Source organism: Anser brachyrhynchus (assembly GCF_964034855.1).
Source record: "Anser brachyrhynchus genome assembly, chromosome: 14".
In the NCBI taxonomy this organism is placed as follows: Eukaryota; Metazoa; Chordata; class Aves; order Anseriformes; family Anatidae; genus Anser; species Anser brachyrhynchus.
In genome coordinates this window covers 3,582,488-3,602,758 of record NC_137709.1, presented here as the reverse complement: position 1 = coordinate 3,602,758, position 20,271 = coordinate 3,582,488, and the positions used below count along the sequence as shown (strand labels likewise).

At 43.2% G+C, this 20,271-nt stretch overlaps 2 protein-coding genes across 23 annotated transcripts in view; one reads left to right on the top strand and one right to left on the bottom strand.

Moving 5' to 3' along the window:
- Positions 1-5,125, top strand: part of MACROH2A1 (macroH2A.1 histone) — a 46,209-nt gene extending 41,084 nt beyond the window's left edge. For all 9 annotated transcript variants that reach the window (XM_080555617.1, XM_080555615.1, XM_080555616.1 and 6 more), the window contains one exon: positions 4,411-5,125. In XM_080555617.1, the coding sequence (XP_080411743.1) occupies positions 4,411-4,576 (166 nt within the window). In that variant the 3' untranslated portion in view covers positions 4,577-5,125. The remainder of the gene's footprint in view (positions 1-4,410) is intronic.
- LOC308177818 (uncharacterized protein) lies at positions 5-20,088 on the bottom strand. Of its 14 annotated transcripts, none has more exons than XM_080555621.1 (8): positions 19,912-20,077; positions 19,020-19,172; positions 15,670-15,789; positions 13,343-13,419; positions 12,412-12,482; positions 8,793-8,944; positions 7,223-7,370; positions 5-231 (listed from the first exon to the last, which is right to left on the bottom strand). In XM_080555621.1, exons 2-8 carry the CDS (start codon positions 19,055-19,057, stop codon positions 211-213), a joined length of 627 nt encoding a protein of 208 aa, XP_080411747.1. In that variant the 5' UTR covers positions 19,058-19,172; positions 19,912-20,077; the 3' UTR covers positions 5-210. The 14 variants fall into 14 exon arrangements, 6 of the variants coding, with proteins under 6 accessions (XP_080411747.1, XP_080411746.1, XP_080411749.1 ...); XM_080555620.1 differs by lacking the exon at positions 5-231 and adding an exon at positions 5,462-5,775 and having other exon boundaries at positions 19,912-20,078; XR_013939420.1 differs by lacking the exon at positions 5-231 and adding an exon at positions 12,027-12,115 and having other exon boundaries at positions 6,078-7,370; positions 19,912-20,080.
- Positions 20,089-20,271: the final 183 nt, after the last annotated feature.

Here is a 20,271-nt window from a genome sequence, read left to right as displayed (position 1 = left end):
TACATAAACATGATAGTTGATACAGGCTACGTTTCCTAAGTGCCATCTCATATGTACCTGTCCCTTCTCAGGTACAAAACTCATTTCTACAATGCTAACTTCATTCTTGCTCATTTGGATCAGTTCCCTGAATGCAATGTTTCTTCTGGGTTCCTTCAAGCTGCACATGGAGCCTGTAGTATTCTGAGGAGCAGTTAAACTTCAGCGTGTCTAGCAGTGATCCCTGCAGGCCTTTGAAGCATACAAATAGATTGAAGAGCATAAAAATAACTTTTTAAGAGTATATTAAAAGTATTTTTTCAGACTATTATTTGTTCATATAAACTGGGGATATGGAGGAGAGCACGAAGAAAAGTGGTCTCTTTTACCTAGTTTTACTGCATGCCGTAGAATGGCCAGAAGACGTAGAATCATAGAAAGGTTTGGGTTGGCAGGGACCTTAAATATCATCCAGTTCCAACCCCCTGCCCTGGTCAGGGACACCTCCCACCAGCCCAGGTTGCTCCAAGCCCCGTCCAGCCTGGCCTTGAACACCTCCAGGGATGGAGCAACCACAGCTTCTCTGGGCAACCTGTTCCAGTGCCTCACCACCCTCATGGTAAAGAATTTGTTACTTATATCTAATCTAAATCTACCCTCTTTTAGTTTAAAGCCCTTACTCCTTGTCCTATCACTACACTCCCTGATAAAGAGTCCTTTACACGTCTTAGTATTTGTTTAAGCAGTAGACCTGAAGTGCCTTGATTCTCTGGATTTCCAAAATCACTGCAAGCTTTCACCCAAACTCCATAAGCTGAACTCCACGCAGTTTTATATCGTGGGACTCTCCCAGGGAAAAAAAAAAAGTTTTAAAAAGTCTTTGTCAAGATTTTTGAAAGCCAGAGTATAAAGTTAAGGTCCTCTAGATTTGTACAGGATTCTCAGTGCCTTTGAATGCTGGATAATGTTTTTAAGAATCTAAATATGGACTAGCATTTTAATTTAAGGCTCTTGTGTTTGGAAAGGATAGGGAGGTTTGGAGCACTTGGCCCTTGGTGGCTCAGAACGAAGACCAAATCTATGCTGAATCACACAGTGGTGTATTTAACTCTGAACAGCTGCCACTTTTGAAATTGCAATGAAAGAATTTGGCTGATCTTCACCAAGAATCTTCTTCCCATTGTGCCATGTTGCAACATTAGGTTAATATTGCATATTCTTTGTAGGGCAGAAAGCACTATTTGAGCTTTTGGGTGAATGACAGTGAAGAAATAGAAATTTTATTAGGATAATAAATTTAAGTGACTTGTGTCAGATGCAGCTCCAAATAAGGTGGTTTTGTATGGGTGGCATTTTAAGGAGGTAACTTGAGCAAACTTTATGGAATGGTAGAGCAATATAGTGGAAGATTTATACTGACCTGGTGAATTAGCTGTCGGATAAAGCAAGGCTACAAAAAATACCTTCCGTGGAGCCCTTTTTTTTTCTGGAGAGCTCCCAGTGAAGAACCTTTCCAAACCGTTGCTGCAAAGTAGTTGAGTGGTGTTGGAAGATGATGAAACCCTGAATAATCATGAGATCCACGTTCTGTTATGAAATCTGGTTACTGACAGGCAAGATCTGTGGCTATGTTCTCAGCTTGGCATATGCATGTTGCTCTTACTCAAGCCAGTTGAAGTGGTGCTTTGAAAAGATGGAGAGGAATCAACAGGCATTGAGAAATGTATGAGGTTGTATATTTTCCCTCTCCTCTTTAATTAGAGTAGTTCAAGCATAAATGAATTTTGGAGAAAACAGAATATATTCTGACAATACTCTTTACTTGTTTTTATAAAGTCAGAAGTGCTAAAAGAAGTAAAGCTTTTAAAGAAAGCAAATGCCAAAGACACCACATGTATGCAGCTGTTCTAGTACAGACATCTGTCAAGCAGACATCACCCAATAAACCCACATAAACAATTTCATTCTCTTTTATAGTTGAGGAATGGGATTACATGAGGGCAGTTCAAATAAATCATGGGGGAAAATAAAATAGCATACTTGTAGTGTTCGGTGGGCCAGATGCTCAGCTACAGCCAACTTGTGGAAAGCACAAATTGGGTGCTGTACAAAGGTAGCCTGGAGTTCACTCTGGTAGGGCCAGCAGGAGAACAGGGAAAGAAGAGTTCGGGATTGAAAATAAAATCATCCTCAAAGTAGGGATTTCGTTCTGAGGCTCCAACTTTGATCTGAATTGACACTAGCTTGGCTAAAGCCTCAAGCCACATTTCACGAGAATTTAACTCAGACCAGTAGATCGATGCAAGAGGCTCCTGTTTCTTCTTGCAGCGCACACACGGCCATTGGTCAGCATCCTACTTCCGATTTTTCCACTTTGTCTCTTTTCCTTCTTTAGAGAGTGGTCCTAAACAGCTCATTTTCATCAGCTTCCCTGTGTGCGTGCCTCCCTTTGATCAGGCTGCTCTTCTTTCGTTAGCCCAGCCACGACCACTTTGCAGGGATGCAGCTGAAGTGGAGGTTGCATGGCTTCAGAGTCCTTGTCAGCACTGCAGAAACAGCGTGTACCCTGATTTTGATGCTGGCCTGTTCAGGAGCAAAGTTCCTCAGATATCTGCTCGCTATGTGCCAGGACGCAGCATTGCTACGTAACCGGCAAGGGATCAGATGCGGAGGCGCACTGACTCCAGGGCCCTTTCTCTGCGTAAGCCAACAGCAGGAATTAGCTCCGATGTCAGAACTGTGCTGTCAGTCGATTACCTTATCACGCAGCTGGTTCTGCCTGAGCAGCTCAGTTGTCTTTGGAAGAGAACAAGTGTTTTCACAGTGCTTTTTCCTTTTTTTCTCTCCTTCAGTGAGAGAACAAAATAGGCATTTTCAGAAAAGAAAGAAACAGCATGATGTGCTATTCCATGTCATCACTTCTGAAATATCACAAGCACTGTCCTCAGGCAGCGGGTGTAATACCCCGTTACAGGCAGCACTACCCCAGAATTGCTCTCACAGTATATTTTATGGTCAGGTAATGTGCAGTAAGCGGTCCGTGACACAGGCAATTGCCTTTCTCATTTTGTGTCTTGCAGCGTGTAATGAGAGGGAGAGTACAACAGTGTTTTATTTGCAGAGGTTGGTGCTTCAGTGGGCAAATGCTGTCATGTTGCACCTGTTAACACCAGAGGTGAATTTAGTCCAGCTTCTTCGAATTGCTGAGGAAACTCAGAAACTCAGAAACTCACCTGTGTAATTTTTAAATTATTAATAATATTTCCCAATATTATAGGACAGTGTAACACACTTCTGTTGGCTTAAATGGAAGAATATATTAAACGTTACCAATCTTTTTGGATAAAAAAAGATGGAAACTTGTCAAACTTAGAACTGTTAAGTCACTATCCATCTCTGCCACTCTGTATTGAAAATACACGTGAAAGTGGTTTTAGTATCTCCTTATCACCCTGTGTCTAAGAAAGATTTGCATAAATGCACACGTTATTACTTGGAGTGTTGACTGTCGTGCATCTGTAAGTGCATGTCAGTCAACCAAATGACGTTCAACAGCCTCTTCAAATTCTGTTGGGTCCTGCTCTTAACAGAAGGGTGACATCCCATCACCTTCAGACTGATTATTTCCGTGTACTTTACTGCAGCTTGGGGATTGCTCAGACTTTGACGAGGGCAAAACCACCCACTGGTGGGCAGAAGCACTTCCTGAGTAATACGGCAGCAAAGCTTAGACCACATTCCAGTACCAGGTGTAATTTGGGGCTTTTGCCATGACCTGTAAAACTTTTTTCACAGTTGAGGTCGTGGCTTTGTTCAGACTGCTCTACTTGTGCTTGGCCTGTTCTAACATTAGATGAAACTTTCAGACAAGAGCTACAAGAGATAAATGAGGAAAGAAAACTGTAAGCAGAGTTCCTAGGCTACGTACTCAGCTTTGAAATTTGGCCACGCACAGTTTAGTCATCTGAGAAAGCAGCAAGGTTTTTGTTTTCTCCTCTCATGCTGCTGTTATGCCAAGTTCCAGGTCCCTTTTTATTTTTCTTCAGGGGTTGGTTTACTTTCACGATGGGTTTGACTCTGCAACTCTAAGGTATATGCAGTTTTCCTGAACGCTTCAGGCTGGCTGGCCATTGGATTCCTCGTCTGTTAAATGAGAATAATTGAGCCTTTGGCTGGTGAAAGGTTCAACACATTAATGTGTGTGGACTGTGTTCGTGTATTGGGAATGCTTTCTTCTGTTTGAACATTTTAAGTCTTGCTTAAACAAACAACTTTGTAGCTTCTAATTCAGACTGTAAACACTAGCTTTGTAGCTTTATTTACTGTGCTGCATTAGAGAAAAGGCTGAGCCTTCCCTGCAAGGTTATGCCATCAAAAGCTTGTTCAGCAGGTCTTGATCTCCTTTCTTTTTTTTTCTGTTTCTTTTACTAGAAATGGTTTCCCAAAGCAAACGGCTGCCCAGCTGATCCTGAAAGCCATCTCCAGCTATTTTGTGTCAACAATGTCCTCTTCAATCAAGACGGTGTACTTTGTGCTCTTTGACAGTGAGAGTATAGGGATATACGTGCAGGAAATGGCCAAACTAGATGCCAACTAAGCATAGGAACCTACACAGTATCAGCTCCCTTCTACCCATCTTCTTCCCCCAAATCCTTAACTCATTGTGAAGCAGAACATCCCTTATTTTAAATTTTGCTCATCTAGGGAAATAAAGGTGTTTTTTTTGGATTTGTTTTAGTTTTTTTTTTTACTTTCTAAAATGTTTTATGTTGGCACTGATAGTTGGCATTACTGCTGTTAATGCACTGTATCCCAGGCATCGTCTGAACTTAGTGTAATCTAGGAGATTTTATAGTTTTATTTTAATGAAGTATGGTTGAAGCAGAAAGCTGTTAGGAATATGTAGTCTTTTACATGTGAAAGAAACAGGCCGACCCTATTTTGTAACTGTGTTGTGGTGCTTTATCAATACATTGAGTGGCGTTCCTTTCATTTTTTAAAAGAACAGATGCTATAAACCTAATTTGTGTTTGTTTATTGTCTTAATGATAAATCTGGAAGAAAAGATACAGAAACCCTGTTGTTCTTAATTATATTTACAATTTTGAAATTGTGTGAATTGATTTAGTAAAATGTTTGAACTGTTGCTGTCAGTGTACTTTAATTTTTCTCTTAAGTCTTTATTTTATGAATTCTGAAAAGGTAGCTGGGAGAAGGATGATGAAACACCAGATCTGAGCTAGCAGCCTGGAAGCTTGTTTGGAGATGGTAGGCATCTTACATGTACTGGCTGGATGACTACATGCTCGGTGACACAACTGCACTTTCTGCAGTGAGCACTCAGACTTTCCTGTTGGTGCTTCAGATCCTCCTGTTCAGAATCTGACTTAATTGGCTGTTTATTTCAAGAGGTCCAAGCCTTTTATATCAAGTAAGGCCTAGGGTTTTTTTTTTGAACTAGTTCCAATCATTGAATATTGGCTTGTTTGAAGCCTTTTTCTATTTTTTTTTCCAAATCTTTATGAGCCCAGTTTGTACTGGTTGCCATATAGTTTGCACAGCTGAAATCCATACCAACATAAACCTTACGGAAGCCACTTGTTTTTGTACTCTGAGAAAGAAGAGGTTACATGTTCAAAAGCTATTGCATATGAATGCTCTCTCTGAAGAGGAAGCTCTTCCTTTGAAGTCTTCAGCCTACTTTCTATATAGTAGGCATACGTTTTCGATTTCTACAGAAAATTTCATTTGCTGATGAAAGAGTGCTTCCCATCCATCCTGGGTTGATCCAGAGCACTGAGTGGACAAAATTTGACTGACTGTTAAAAGTAAGCTCAGGACCCAGTATATGTATCCTGGATATCAAATATTAAAAACACATAGTTTAAGCTCCTGCAAGAGTTTGTTTTTTTGCACAGAATTTGGAATACTTGCAGTTTCAAGTGGAGTGCTCCAGAGGAACAACAGTGACAATACTAGAAGACAATTTAAGATAACAGTGCTGCTCTAAACATGTACACAAAGTTAAGAGGAGCAGAGAGTAAGTTAACTCTGTGCATCAAACATGTAAGGTGTTTGACCATACTACGAATGCAAACTTAATTTTTAAATGGCCGAAGTGTCAGTCTTTAATGGCAGCAGGTTAAGTGGCAATAAATAAGATGCAGTACTTTAGAATTTGTGAAAGGCACACTGCACTTTCCACAAATTTCACTAGGTGTCACTAAAAGGACTGAAGAGTAGACAGAAGCATGGATGAGGGTCACAAGGAAACACATAGTATGAAAAGGGCCCTGAGTTTTTAAGCTCAGAAGGGCATTTTTAATACAGGAGGAGTGTACACATCAAACCAACTGTGTACCCAACAAATTACAGCTTCTTGGCCTCTTTGCACTGTAGAATTTACTGTAATGTGTAAAGTCTTTTTAAGTCCCAAAATTTAGATGTCAGTAACATGAAAAGTGTTTGATCAGGTGTATTTTCAAAGTAGTTAAAAGTACAACACCCCATGGTATTTAAATCTGACTTTTACACTGTTACACAAAATGAAGGGATGGCAACTTCTGTCTTTCAAGTATGAAAATCCTGAAGCAAACTGTAATGCAATTCAGATTACATGGACTTGTTTCTCCTGGCTTCAAATCTTCTCTGCTTATTCAGCCACTGGCACCACGAATAGCTCCACTGCTCCATTAGATTGCTTGTGACACGCAATTTGCCTTGTTTGAATCCAGGTCCTTTTGCCAATAAAGACCCATGAGCAGCTCCCACCTGGTGAGGATCTGAGCTCTCAGCATCACATCCCACAGTGAACAGAAACACTTATCAGTGCTTCTTACAGTGCCTTGAATAAGAAGGACAATGCCATGCTCACAGTGGGCAGGGCCCCAGCCTGAGAGCTTTCAGGAAGTCTGTTCTCATTATAACTCATAACTGAAACATCTTTTGCTCCTGTTTAAAATTGCTGGCAATTTTGAAGGTAGTATCATAGGCAGCATCACTGTATTCTCCTTTTGTGCAAATACCAGAGCTTCCTCCTCCTTCCTAGCATTCACTTAAAAGCTCATAAAGCCTTGGTGTTTGCAGTAAATACCGTGATTCCATTGCTTTGACCCAGCCTGCTCTGAAAGTGACCTTGAACTGCTGCCCAGCTGGTCCCTACTGCACTTGGAGCAGGGGAAGTTTGCCTAGAGGAGGAGTTGGTGGTCTCTGACACAGCCTTGCCTTCCCAGTCAGCACTCACCCATGTTTCCCACAGCCTGAAGAATGCTGCTCTGAGGTCCTTAAATCCAGCAGGCTTTGTCAGGAAAGCAGAAGCCAAAGATCCTGAAGCAAGCTTGAACTCAGCCACATGGTGCAGCTCGAGTAGATTATGGCATATGGTCAAGAACCTAAAAAGCAACATATCTGGTTACATGCATAACAAGGAAAACAGAGGAAATTCCTGCTAACATGTACTGCAACCAAGACGATACCACTTTGGGAATCTTCCTAGCATTTTGTTATAGTTAAGTGTGCAAGCTCCATGCAAAAAATAATCACACTTCAGGAGAGCCACATACAGAAAGTCTCAAAGTAACTTTACAGCTTGTTCTTCTCTTGGTAAGACCTTTAGGGATCTTATCTGAAAAGAACAGTTAAAATCACTGTCCTCTCTTTAGCAATTCAGGTACTTTAAAAGGTTAAAAGCTTTTTGTCACCAGTAGCAATTTCAATCAACTGCTTCAAATCTTGCTCTCCACTACTATTCTGCTTTTAGTCCAGAATTTTTTCACTGTGGAAGAGAAAGAACGGTATTAAAATGAATTTTGAGTGCATCAAAAGTCATGTAACTTCAGCAGTTTGCTCTGATTTTGCAGGCTATCATCCTCCCAAAGCTTTTCTCATCCTAAGTTGACAGCCTGTGTGATTAGTTAAGCAGGTATAATTACCCTACCACATTCACAGTCAGGTTGCCAGGCTGGGTTTTAGAAGCAATTAGCTGCTGACAGAAGTGTTACTTTGCCCTAGAGAGGAAGTAAGCAAAAATGTAAATCTGGGGTCTTTCCCCTGCCCCCCCTCTGCAGAGGAACAGCCCGCATTCATGCTGCAGCTCTTCTGCCTCTTTGGGTCCTTGCTTCCTGAAGTCCAGCCCCCACGTCCCACCCCACCCCAAAATGGAAGCAATGAACAACATTTGTGTAACCTCTAGTTTTCTAAAAGAGTTTGAGGAGGGCAGATTATTTAGGAACAGCAGCACAGATGTGTCTTCTGGATGATTAGTGCAGTGACGGACAGGTTAGACTTTGGGCCTCATGTTACATTCCACTCGAATCAGCCCTCCCTACTTCATGATTAGTTTAAGATTCATTAACAAAACTTGCTGCATTTGCTTCAGCTCCTCTCTCAACTTTTCAGAATTTGGATGTAGCATTTTGGCAGAGTCAGAGGTACAAGCAGGCTCCTAGCACTCGCATCCAGCCCACAACCCCGACTGAGATCTCCCCACTGCTCTTAGACATGCCCTGGACATTGGGTATGACCCAGGCTGCTTCAGCTCATCCTGCCCTGCAACAGAGAGGGGGCATCAGTAAAAGCAAGGTGGCCAAGCAAAGGCTGATCCCAATAAAGGTGGGCGATGGGAAGCACGGAAATGTATTGGGGCTTTTTTGCCGAGAACAAATGCTGCTTATGTACAAGCTTATCATAATTACAAAATGTCATTCTATGACTCATTAGGAGCAGCATCAGCATGATTATAAGCACTATATGAAAATGTGAAGATATTAATAGCTAGAAGGGAGAGCTGCTGATCCTTCAGCATTCAGACATACCATGGTGAAGTCGGCGAAGTATTTGTGCAAGCGCGAGGAAGGCTGGAATCCGATGCACCAGGCCTGAGCAGAGCACTTTGAGAAATACTTTTCCTCAATAAAAAGGAGGCAGGAACTTTGTTTCTCTCCAGACATCTGATGAATCTGAGAAGCTAAGAATTCAGAGAGAGTACACCAAAAGGTAAGATAAAGCACGGAACAGGGGTGCACAGGCTGAAACAGCGAGAAGACTCCTTGTTAGCCAAACAAGCAGAAGTTTGCAGAAAAACAAGGCTCCAATTTCCCTGTGTTAACACCAAGTTTTTGTGAGCTCTCTTCCCCTTGATCCTAGCTAAAATTGGGTTTTCTAGCCTGAATAACAGCATTGACAGGAGCTGCAGGTGCCCGGGCACTTGAAGATCAGGTCTGTAGCCCGTGGTAACTAGTGACATACTGTGCTCCGTGGTGGTTTTACGGAGGACAGTAATACCTAAAGCTGCAGTGGCAACCCAGAGGGAGCAGCATAATTGATAGGCCTGAAGAGTGCAGGTAAGTAGAAGGATTGTATTTATATCCCCGGCGTGAAACCCAATGGGAGCCAGGCTATTGCACACTGGCTAAAGCGCTTGAAAATTGCCACCAATTCCTTTCTGTATTGAGTTCTTCAGAGATTTAGTTCATTCCTCCATCGAATCCTACTTAATGCCTCCACAACTCATGTTTAACCATTATCACTAGCAGCCAGCTCATAAACGCTTCCTCCTTGTCAGACACCACGGACAGGAATCAAGGGGAGATGATACCGCCGTTCCCTAATACAAAGCAAGGAGCGACAACGCTTCACAGCGTAGCCTACGAAATCCCAACTCTTCCCCGCTTTCTCACCAGCCTGGCTAACAGAAGAAATTTGATATTTCTGCACCTTGAAATGACTAGCCTTCTTAGGCTTAGGAGAATAAATTAAAGTTGAGCCAAAGTATGCCTCAGCTGCAGCGATGGGCAGATTGATTTGCTTTCCATCTGGGAGATTAAATTCCACTGCCAAAAAAATGGCACCAGCATAATTAGCTGTCAGTCAAGTTGCAAAGAGACAGACTATGTGGGATAATTGAAAGCCCTGCAGCTTCTCATTACATACTACAGTAGCCCTATTTGCAAATTTCCACCTTGAGGAGGTTCCCCGAATATTGTCAGGATTGTACTTACTCCTCCTGGCGCATTCTTCTGAAGTGAAACAGGAATATTGTGCAGAGATGGATTAATTTTAAGTAATTCTCACTTAACCTAAGTTGGCTATAATATATTTGTCAACAGCCCCTGACAGCTCCACTAGGCTTTAATTGCAAGCAAATCCAAACAACCAGAAGGAAGCAGTAGCTCTTCAACTCCGCTTATGCCCAGGAGACACCTTTCTAGGCCTAAAAACCTCCTAAAAAAATCACCTCCCTTCTTTTTTTTTTTTTCTCCACACAATATCCCTCCCTTATGGTTTCTCTTATTATTTCTCATAATGAGCCTATCAGCCTGCAGTGTTACAGATGTGTATGTTTCATTTAAAATAATCAACTTTTCTTTTCCCCCTCCCGTTTCGTGAAGCTCGGGAGTGGTTCAGCAATGGCTGAGCGTACAGAAAAAGTTTCGGAGAGCTGAGCGGCTCTGATGGTCACGTTGATGGCTGCGGGCTCATTTTGGTAAGATGGTGAGAGGCAAAGAGGGCCCTAAGAGTAAGACACATTACAGTCCTCATCCTAAAAACACAGGGAGCATGCAAAGCATTTGACTTGTGTATAAAAGCAGCCAGTACTGACCGCAATCTCTTTTTCAGGTGAGCATCTCTACTTTGTCACCCTTCACCAGAAACTGCCCAGCTCACCAATAAAACAAAGAATTGGGCCCATCACTCTTGCCAATTCCCCACTTTTTAACAGGAAACGGTTACTGCCAGCTCTGCTGAAGGCTTCTGCCATCCTTCACTCCCCAGGAGAGGAGGCAGGGCTGTGCCACTGGCCTTACAACCAGGCATTATCTGATCACGTCTGCACTAATGTGCTTTTATGCCAGTGTAACCGAGGTGGGAGGAGATGGGGGAGATTCTGTGGGCTTTGCCTGCTTCTGGCAGCTTTAAGGTTCTCCACGCAGAAAGGTTACTGCTTCCCACAGAAGAGGGAGCCAGTGTCACACCTCCCACATGGCTCTGAAAGCTCTGAGCTAATAAAGCCCAGCCTAATACACTAATAACTCTTCTTAAACCAGAGCTTTCATTATAAAGAGTAATTTATGTTCACCTTTAAGAGCACCACAAGCCTGAGCCCTCTTACAGGCCCAGATTTGCCTTTTGCCTCCCTGTAGCACTTCCCTGGAGCTGGGAGTATTTCCAGACCTGCTGGGGACTCACTGGTGTAAACTGGGAGCCAAATGGAACCGAACGGGTAGCTCAAGAAGTGCCGAAGCTGAAGTAACTACCTCGCTGCTGTGATGTGGTGGGAGGCTGGCTTGGCACAAACCAGCAAGGCAGAAACTGCAGAAATCGGCGTGAAACTATTTCTGATCATTTCAGCTCCATCAGAAGTATAAACACAATCTACTCCTACGTCTAGAGGGAGCAGGTTGGGATTTCGCGCGCAGTCGTGTCTCCTGCTGGCTTATCCTCACGCAGGTTAGGAAAGGAAAAATCGTCCCTCTTGTCTGGGTACAATGGGCCTTTATGATTTATTAGACAGTCCTCCTTTTTTGCCTCAATTACTCACTTCAAAAGGGGGTGGAAATGGGACATTCCTAGCCCTAATACTAAATGCATGTAGTCAATAAAAAAAGAAAAAACACTGAAAAATGTTTAAAGGGAGGGTGCTTAAGTTATTGCAACCCTTGGGAGCATTAATGTATGTGCCAACAAGTTACTGTATGCGGCTTTAACATGCTTATTTATTCTGCTGTGTAATAAAACTGTCTTAAACAGTGCCAAAACCTGTTTGCCATGGCAACCCCTCATCACACATGTGTTCCAGTACTACTTACAAGCACCTTCTTAAAGAGAAATACACAGCAGGATGAATGGCTCGTGACCTCCGGGGCATTTTACAAAGTTTTAAGCACCCAAGTAAATATTACTTTGGACTGAACTATTTCTCCCAGGTATTCCCCCCCCCCCCCCTTTTTGAGTAACTCTTTAAGCAGTGAAGCAAAGCCTGTTCCCTGCTCACTTCCCTCCAAGTGGGGTTGTAAGGACTTGGACAAAGCACAGAGCCCAGCTTTTACCTGGCAGGCCTCAGGTGCTGCCTCTTGGCTGGGGAGGCATGGCAGGAATCAGCTGGTCTTCTGCAGTTTCAGGGGCACCGCAGCTGTTCCTGGAGTAATTACTCATCCTTTGTATTGGCACAAGAAAATAGATGCTTCCCTCCTCCCACTCACACTAAATGCTTGCTCTGTCTAGCCACTGGCCTTTAAATCCGAGCGTGCACATGTTCGTAATAAAGCCACGTAATGTTAGCGTTACACTTACCAGCTCCGTGAGTGCCCAGCCCAGGAAAGGGGTTGACTCTGGGTCCTTTTTCCATTGCTTAAGTTACTGCTGTGCCTTAAAACTGGCGAGACAAGCTCGTTTCCCACAGCACGGGGAAGATGCATCCTAGCAGGAACTTACCTGAGGCAGGGTAGGTACAGCACAGCCTGCTGAACCATCCTCAAGTACAGGGCTCTGCAGCGTGGGGATCCCTGGAGGAAAGTGGGTCCCTCGGGTGGCTTCCTCCAACACGCCTGCCCACAGCTACACACAGCTCTACGTGGAGGAGCAGTTCCTCAGCCTTGCTGGGTACAAACTCCCACTGGCTCAGCAAGCAAAGCCTGGTTGATCGAGGTTTATTATTATTATTGGCTGTTTGTTCTGCCAATGCCTCTGCTGCCCATGAGCAGCATATTTCATATTTCCCAAGCTGATCACAGGCCAGCACGCTAGGATGCTGCACCTTTACTCTGCCTGTTTGGGGAGGGCCGGGCTGGCTGCCCGTGCTCAGGAGGCTGAGGAGGCCAGATGCTGCTGGGGGAGGCTCACCAGCAGCTGCAAGGACCCCGCTCATCTGCCTGCCTGACAAAGCCGCTCAGCCCCTGAGGACGACTCCCAGGAGATCCCCACCACCACCACCACCGGAGCGCTGCCTGGGTGGGGTCCATGCTTGGGACATCCATGACTCTGCTAACCTCACTGGACTCTACTAATTCGATCGCTAGAGGAATCACAGAACAGAATCACAGTGTATCGGGTTGGAAGGGACCCACAAAGATCACCGATTCCAGCTCCTGGCTCCACACAGCGCTACCTAAGAATTAAAACTTTACACAAGTTAGGGGCGTCTTAGTCTTCTGGCACCATAACACGAATTTCTGCACAAGAAAGCTCAGTTTAATCCTTACAGAAAAACCTCTCTGAAATTTATCGGGCTCTTCTAGGCCACGCACGTCCTCCAGGGTTGACGAACTCCCCACACTTCGTCTCCCAGCTAAATCCCAATCCCAGACCCTCACAGAGCCTGGTGGGAGGGAGAGAGCCAGTCCCCAAAAGGCAAAGGGAACCTTACCAGAAACATTCGCAGTGACATTGCCTCTTGTCGTCAGGTCCAGGGGAAAGACCTTTCCAGCACCCAGGAGAGAAATCCTAGAAAGTACCAAAATACAGTCATTTGAAAAATAAATAGGTGTATATAAAGCAAGGAAAGAAAACAGTGTATTCTTAATGCTCCATTATTAACGGTACTCAGTAAGGGATTTTCTGCTTTGCTGGAGCATGTAACAGGCTTAAATAAGAATCCCTATCAGAACATAACTTTGTAATTATGTAGATAACGTTTGCTATTGTAACAACAACGTAAGTGCTCAAGCTCCATTGGTTACACATTTCTTTGGGTAACAGAGATGTCTCTCAGCTCGTGCTTCAGCAAGACCACAAGTGTCACCTTGACAAACGAGCAACCATTTAAGACTCCAGGCATTTAGTAGTGCTGTCCTCTGCTCTTAGGGAGAAGTTCAGCTACTGGTTCCTGGCACAATTCCTAAAGAGTTGTGCCAGGGATGAATGTTGATCTTCTAGCCCCATGAGCAGCATTAGTTAACCATTTCCAGCCTCATCATTAGCAAACCTCAGCACTAGCTCAGTGCATCCTTTCAGAGCTCAGCAGGCAGTACTCAAAGTGAAAACCTCCAGGAGCTCCCAGCAGAGGGGAAAAAAAGCATCTTTGTGGTGCTTGTAGTGAAATTTTCCTGTTTTCACCATGTTTGTTTGTAGAAAGCCTCTAGAAATAGAGCTATCTGGGGACTGTATCCAAACACTTCCGTGTTTCTCTCTCTCCCCAGAATAACACCACCGCTCCTGGGTGTTTGGGGGGAAGCAGGTGAAATATTCCATTTTCTTTCTTTTCTCACTGATTGACCACGTTTGTGATCTCAGTGACCAACACGGAACATAAACGTCCCTGCAAATATAAGTTCCAGGACATAACCCAAGATTTCTCAGTGTGCAGAACTGAAGTGTAACAGTTCTGTACAGTAAGTGATTCCTTCTGGTAAGCTGTGACCTGCTCCTGTGCGATTGCAGTGGATGTGTTTTACTGCCCTGGCAGTGGGATCGATCCCTTCCACAGTAAGTCTTGTAAACAGATCCGTTCCTTGCCGGAGAGCTGATTTTTGATCAGCTCCGTGTGAGTCAAAAATTGTGCTGAAATGTCTGATTACGAACACTTCTGTCATGTCTTACGGCTTCCCAAATCCCAACTGGAAAACATCTTGATATAATACCGTGTCATCAGTTTAAAAGAACATATAAAGTTAGGTTTATTGAGCTGCAATCTTGCAGTGCATTTGCAAAATTCAGAAAATATGTTAATGTGTTATTTCTCCTAAAAGTAGTCACTGAAAACACACACTGATCTACTTGTGCATGTGTTTACAATTATTTCTGCACGTTACTGTGCCCAAATAACTGTTAGAAAAATTTCCAAGCTAGTGTGTGTATGTTTAGTTTTACTCAAATTCCCATAAATGCATAAGAAATCTCTGCTGCCTAGAGACTCGAAAATGTAGTTTTAACTGGAATCAAATATCATGAGTGATACCTATTACTGCATCCTACCCACCTATTCCATTATAACTTGGAGGCATCGTAATATTTCGTGTCATTACATAGTGCTGGAGGCATGAAAACTCTCCAGGCTGATTAGCATCTTGCCATTCCTCACAGTAAAGCACCTAATCCATCGGAAAGGACTGCTAGCTCTCGGCTGATCATTCATTTGTCTCATTGAAACCCTATGACTCCATTTTAAGAGCTTTTTTATAGACTCGTATAAAGGAGAAAGTGAACTTTTTAACATGTTTGCACTCCACTAAGTCAATACACATAAAAAGAAGTACAACTGGGGTTCCTACACGGATATATGGCCCAGAAGTGCTAAGCTGGTAAAGAGATCCAGCTACTAGTTAGGCAGGAGATTAACATGATTGCCTTTTCTTCACATTGCTAACTGCCTCCTAGAAGCAAGGGGCATCCAGAAAACCGACAGGAGGATGAGCCAGGTCCTGGACTCCCCAGACAGAGGTTTTACCCAGTAAATTCATGTGGCTTTTTGCCAGACTAGTACATCTTAACTCTGGTTATAGTTGCCTATCAGTCTTTTCAAGGCCAGTCTAAATTAACAGCATTTATAGTTGCTACATACAGAACATGAAGACTTTGTGGTGGATGTTAGAAAACAAGCTCTCTTTGGATGGACACATGCACACCCCTTTAGCAGAGTCCCATAGCACCACTGTTACTGATGGTATTGATGGTATAGGGCCTTGCTGTTCAAGGAAATGCACAACTTCAAGATGATGAGTAGCCTCTGTCCCAACAGGTCTATAATGCAAATACCTGGTACTTGTCCAGATCTTTCCCACATCAATACAGAGAGCTGAGTCAAGGGAGGGAGAAATTAAAAGCAGCTTCTCTCCACTGCTGTTGTTCCAGGCACTTGGCCCCTCACTCCAATGCCTGCGAGATGGTAAGAGAGAGGAACTTAGAGGAAGCAAAACAGAAGATTCTCAGCAGCTGCAAGATGCAGCAAATGAAAGGAACATGTTTTTAAATAGAAACCATCAGTACCAGTACAGCTGTCAACTGCACTTTGCCCAAAAAGGGAATTTTTATTAAGCTCTGTAAAAGCTTCTAAATCTGGAACTTTAAAAGCATTTTTCTCTGTATAAAATGAAAACTTACAATGGCATATCTTCATTGAAAGCCAACGTTAGAGCAAGAGCTTCACCAAGAGAATAGCTGAGATGAATGTTGTTATTAATTATCATTTAAACTTCTACAGTTTGTGAAACGCTGTTGAAGTAAAGTTGATCAGGATCTCCCAGCCAGATGGCTAAGGAAATGCCATCCACCAGCCTTTCCCACAGGTTATCTCCTTCATACCTTGTAACTTCCAAGATGTCCACACCACCAGCAAAGTTTAACAGAGGTTTAATCTGAAGTTAACAATCCCAGTACAGTACCGCTGATTGCTCAGGTTGCAGGAATCTGAGTGGCATTTGGGAAGCAATGAAAGAAATACAGAAAACCTCAAAGGACAGTCTGAGGCCATTATCTTAGGCCATGTAAATCAACACAGCCCTGGACTGTCTCTAGGTCTGAAAGATTTTGCTTCTTGAATCCAGTGCTGAGCTGTGCAGCCAGGAAGCAGGGACTGAAGGAGGCAACAGTACAGACAAGCAATGGATTTATCAAGCAGCATATATTGGTCAGGAAACGCACAGAGAATCTCAGGACCTTCATCATCCGGCCCAACAGTTCATCCCACACCACCACAAGTGGTTCCCAGTGGTTCTGGTCGTCCTCTGACCCCACAGAGCCAAGCTTCCTGGAGTGAGCAGCAGGCAAGAGAGAAGGGATCACAGAGGACCATGCATAAGAAGCCTCCTGCATTTCCAACTTCCTCAGCAAGTCTGAAAACAGCGACCCTGTCCACCAACCAGGTGTGAACGTCAGCACGAATTAGCCAAAAATGAAATGAAAGTTCAAGCGAGGAGGTGTAGCAAGGCAAGCAGGCCTTCAGCTGCTGGATCCCAATAGACATGTACACAACAAGACAAATATGTTCATTTGTAAGCCTAAAATTTACAAGAGCCCAGCTGCATCGCCCTGCTCCAACACAATGTGTCCATAACTGTATTAAGAGACCAACTGCTGAGGAAAGTGACCCGGAGAACTGGGTACTTACACAAACTTGGACCTTTAACTTCCTGGTGGCACCTTTCCCATGTTGTAAGATATGGATATAAACACAACCCTTGTCTCACAGTATAAAAAATGTTTAGGATTGTAAACCATCAGATTAGAATGAGTTACAGCAACAGGGACTAACTAATCAAGACACTTCCACTACTTGTTACCTCTGACTGGACAGAAGACCTGGGAGCCACCAAAGGCACTGCTGAGCTTCGCCAAGCAGCAGACAAGGCTTCTTGTCATGGGCAAATTTACCGTGGAAGATTTGAGGTGAACAGTGAAAGACACTGACAGGTACAGCAGTGCAGGCCGTGCCCGGTGCCCACCGCAGTCAAATATTTTGAAGTCAGCTCTCAGATACAGAGGTGGTTTCAGAGCAGTGGCCATGCAGGGCATGTTCCCTAGGCCCATACCCAAAGTTTTGCAGGAAAATCTTGATTTATGTACCCAAATAGCACCAAATTGACCTCATCACCCAGGGATTAAGGTAATCTTGCAATAATTGCAAGCTTCCTATATAACTGGAAATACTGATTTGTGCTGTTTAAAAGGGAAAAAGGTTTAGAAAATTTTGATTCCACAGGAACTGTAGACCCTTCAAACAGCAAGGTAGTTAGCTTTTAATTCCCAAAGTCTTAAAAGGACACCGAAAAAGAAAATATCATCATCTTTAGGCAAGTGAGTACAGTACAGCAGGTAACATGTAAGTGAAGTGTTTAAGTGTTTCTACTGTTACTCTAACTCGTAATGTACTTGGGAAGACCTGCTGGAAGTTCAGCTATCACAGGCAACTTGACAACAATTTGAAATATGGCATACCCAAAATAACATCTGGGACACAACAAGCAGTCTAAGCAGCAAATACAATGTTTGCCCATACGTTATGAGCCTGAACATGTGGAATAACATAATGAGAGTTTGAAATGCTTTAAAGTTTAACTTTATTACCTCACTCAGTGCCCTGTTAACTAGGTCTAATTTTAATCAGCCAACTGTCTTAATTTAGTTGCAGCTGAATTATCTTCTAGGGATGGTGGGAACTACATGTCACTGCCACATTACATTTATTCAAGGACCAGCATTCCTGGAGTGCTTCTCATTCTAAGTGGCTTTGTTTCAGAAACAACGGGTAGTATAATTTTATCTGGCCCTGATGACAGTCTTGGGATGGATTTCACCATACTCTCACAATGATAGGTTTCTCAGAGGTCCTCCGAGTTTCTAAGCTGTCCATATCAGCAGAATGACCACGACTCTACTCGCAACTTGGAGGAGAGGCCATAAGAGACAGGCCATCCTGAAGACAACTCTCAAGCCAAAATACATGGACCTTTCCATATCGGTACAGTCCAACAAGAGCTCTCTAACTCCCCTTATCTCTAAATGGCAAGATTTCCAAGCAGCTCTTTTCCTTTAAAATTAAAGGGACAACCTGTTTTTTTAATTAAAAAAGCCAGTGCCCTCCTGAGAGATACACAAAAGGGAGGGGAAACCACAGCCAAGTGAACAGGATCCACTCTCTGATATGCAGTTTGTGCATGGTTAATGGATGTTGGGCATTAATATTTCTTACCCTTTTGTCTGTGTTCACTGTAATAGAAACCCCTGTCTAGACTGAGTGGCTACTACAAGTAATCCCAGTAATATCCAGTAAAATCACTCTGAAATGCGATAGCTATAGTTATCAAGGAGCACCAGGATTAACTTGATTGATTGAACAATGGACTTCTGGTTTTTAACATGATCTATATGTGTCCCAAAATCAAAAAATATACATATGGTTGTAAACCCTTCAATTCAGGGCAACTTATCATAGTCTGTAAATGTACCGACACACCCTAAAAGGAGAGAGATTAGTGCTGCTTCAAAATGAAAGGATAAATGGCAATGGCCATAAAGAAATACTTTCACTTAACCAGCCACTGCTTCTGCAAGGACAGGACACATCAGCCTCTCTACTGGCAGCCAGGGAACAAACAATACATACTTGCCTCAATCTTTCCTTAAAAGTCCTCTTCTGAAAAGACATCACAGCTGATGATGTTTGTGGTAAGTTCAACCAAGAGAGACATCTCCTCCTGGAGCAGCCTCTGCAGTAACTCAGTAAACTACCATGCCATGGGACAAGGAGAGCTGGAGCCTACCTAGAGGGATAAGATTAGTTTCACTGTACTTGATGAATTTAAATGGGTGGTAAAGTTTCTGGGTCAAGGTGTAGAGTGTCATCTACTTCCACTATGAGCACCTGGTGGTTTTCTTGCTAACCTGGGCCTGCAAGGGTGCACCTGATATCGTTGCTTTGAGCTGAGATAATCTGGGGTGCTTATGGCTGACCTTTCCAAGGGCTGATTCACAACAATTAATAATTAGTCAGAGATGTAAGACCTGGAACTAGAACTCCTGCATCCATGTCTAGCTCAGCCTACAGTCCTCTTCAGAAGTTTGGTCAAACTCTTGAGTTCTTTTTATAGACTAGTGTGGGCCTGGAAACAAGAAACACAATTTCTATCCAGCTAAACAGAGCCAACAGTAACCAAATGTACAGTTAGGTAGAGGATAGATCACTTCTCATGCTAGGAAAACATCAACCTTCAGAAAAGTTACACGTTAGCTCACGTTCTTTCAAGGAACCACCACTTAAAAGTGGAATTTTATATTGGGAATTCACAATCAATTCCCACTATTTTAAAAGGGAATTATGTCAATATAGTTGCAGCAGCACCTGGCTGTACAGAAGGTGACAAGAGTCACCTAGCTAATGATAGCTTTTGTACTATGATATTCTCTTCAGGGACAGCTTTGGAATGACCTCACAAAAAGATGGGCACTTCTTCTCATCTATAGCATGCTAACAGACGTTGCAATTGCAAGAAAACCACTAACCTTAGTGAATTCTTCATTTGTTCATATTATTTGTGCCTCAATCACACGATGACATAAAATACTTGGTCATTAAGTTTTCAAGCTCTACCATGTGCTGCAGCAAAATGACAAACATCCTTCCAACCCTCTCTGCCTTCCTTTTTATGATGTACCTGTGAATCATGCTTCCTTTTGTTCCTGCATGAAAATGGCAGAACAGGTGGTTCCTGTTTGTTTGAAAAACACAATTAAAAGAGCTCTCACTGTATTGCTAATTGTTGAGTAGCTCACACTTACTCACCTGGGACAAGTCTGCTGTAACGAGGCCGCTTGTTCCCTTTGTTTCTGTAAGCAATCCAATTTGAATAGGGCAGAGCAGGA

Excerpts from the sequence above, each read along its gene's own strand:
- LOC308177818 (XM_080555620.1), bottom strand. The coding sequence starts at position 19,057 with ATGTCTTTTCAGAAGAGGACTTTTAAGGAAAGATTGAG. Across the intron at positions 15,790-19,019 it reads ACTTTTAAGGAAAGATTGAG|GCATTGGAGTGAGGGGCCAA; the intron begins GCAAGTATGTAT and ends ACCATCTCGCAG. Across the intron at positions 13,420-15,669 it reads AAGATCTGGACAAGTACCAG|GATTTCTCTCCTGGGTGCTG; the intron begins GTATTTGCATTA and ends GGTACTTTCTAG.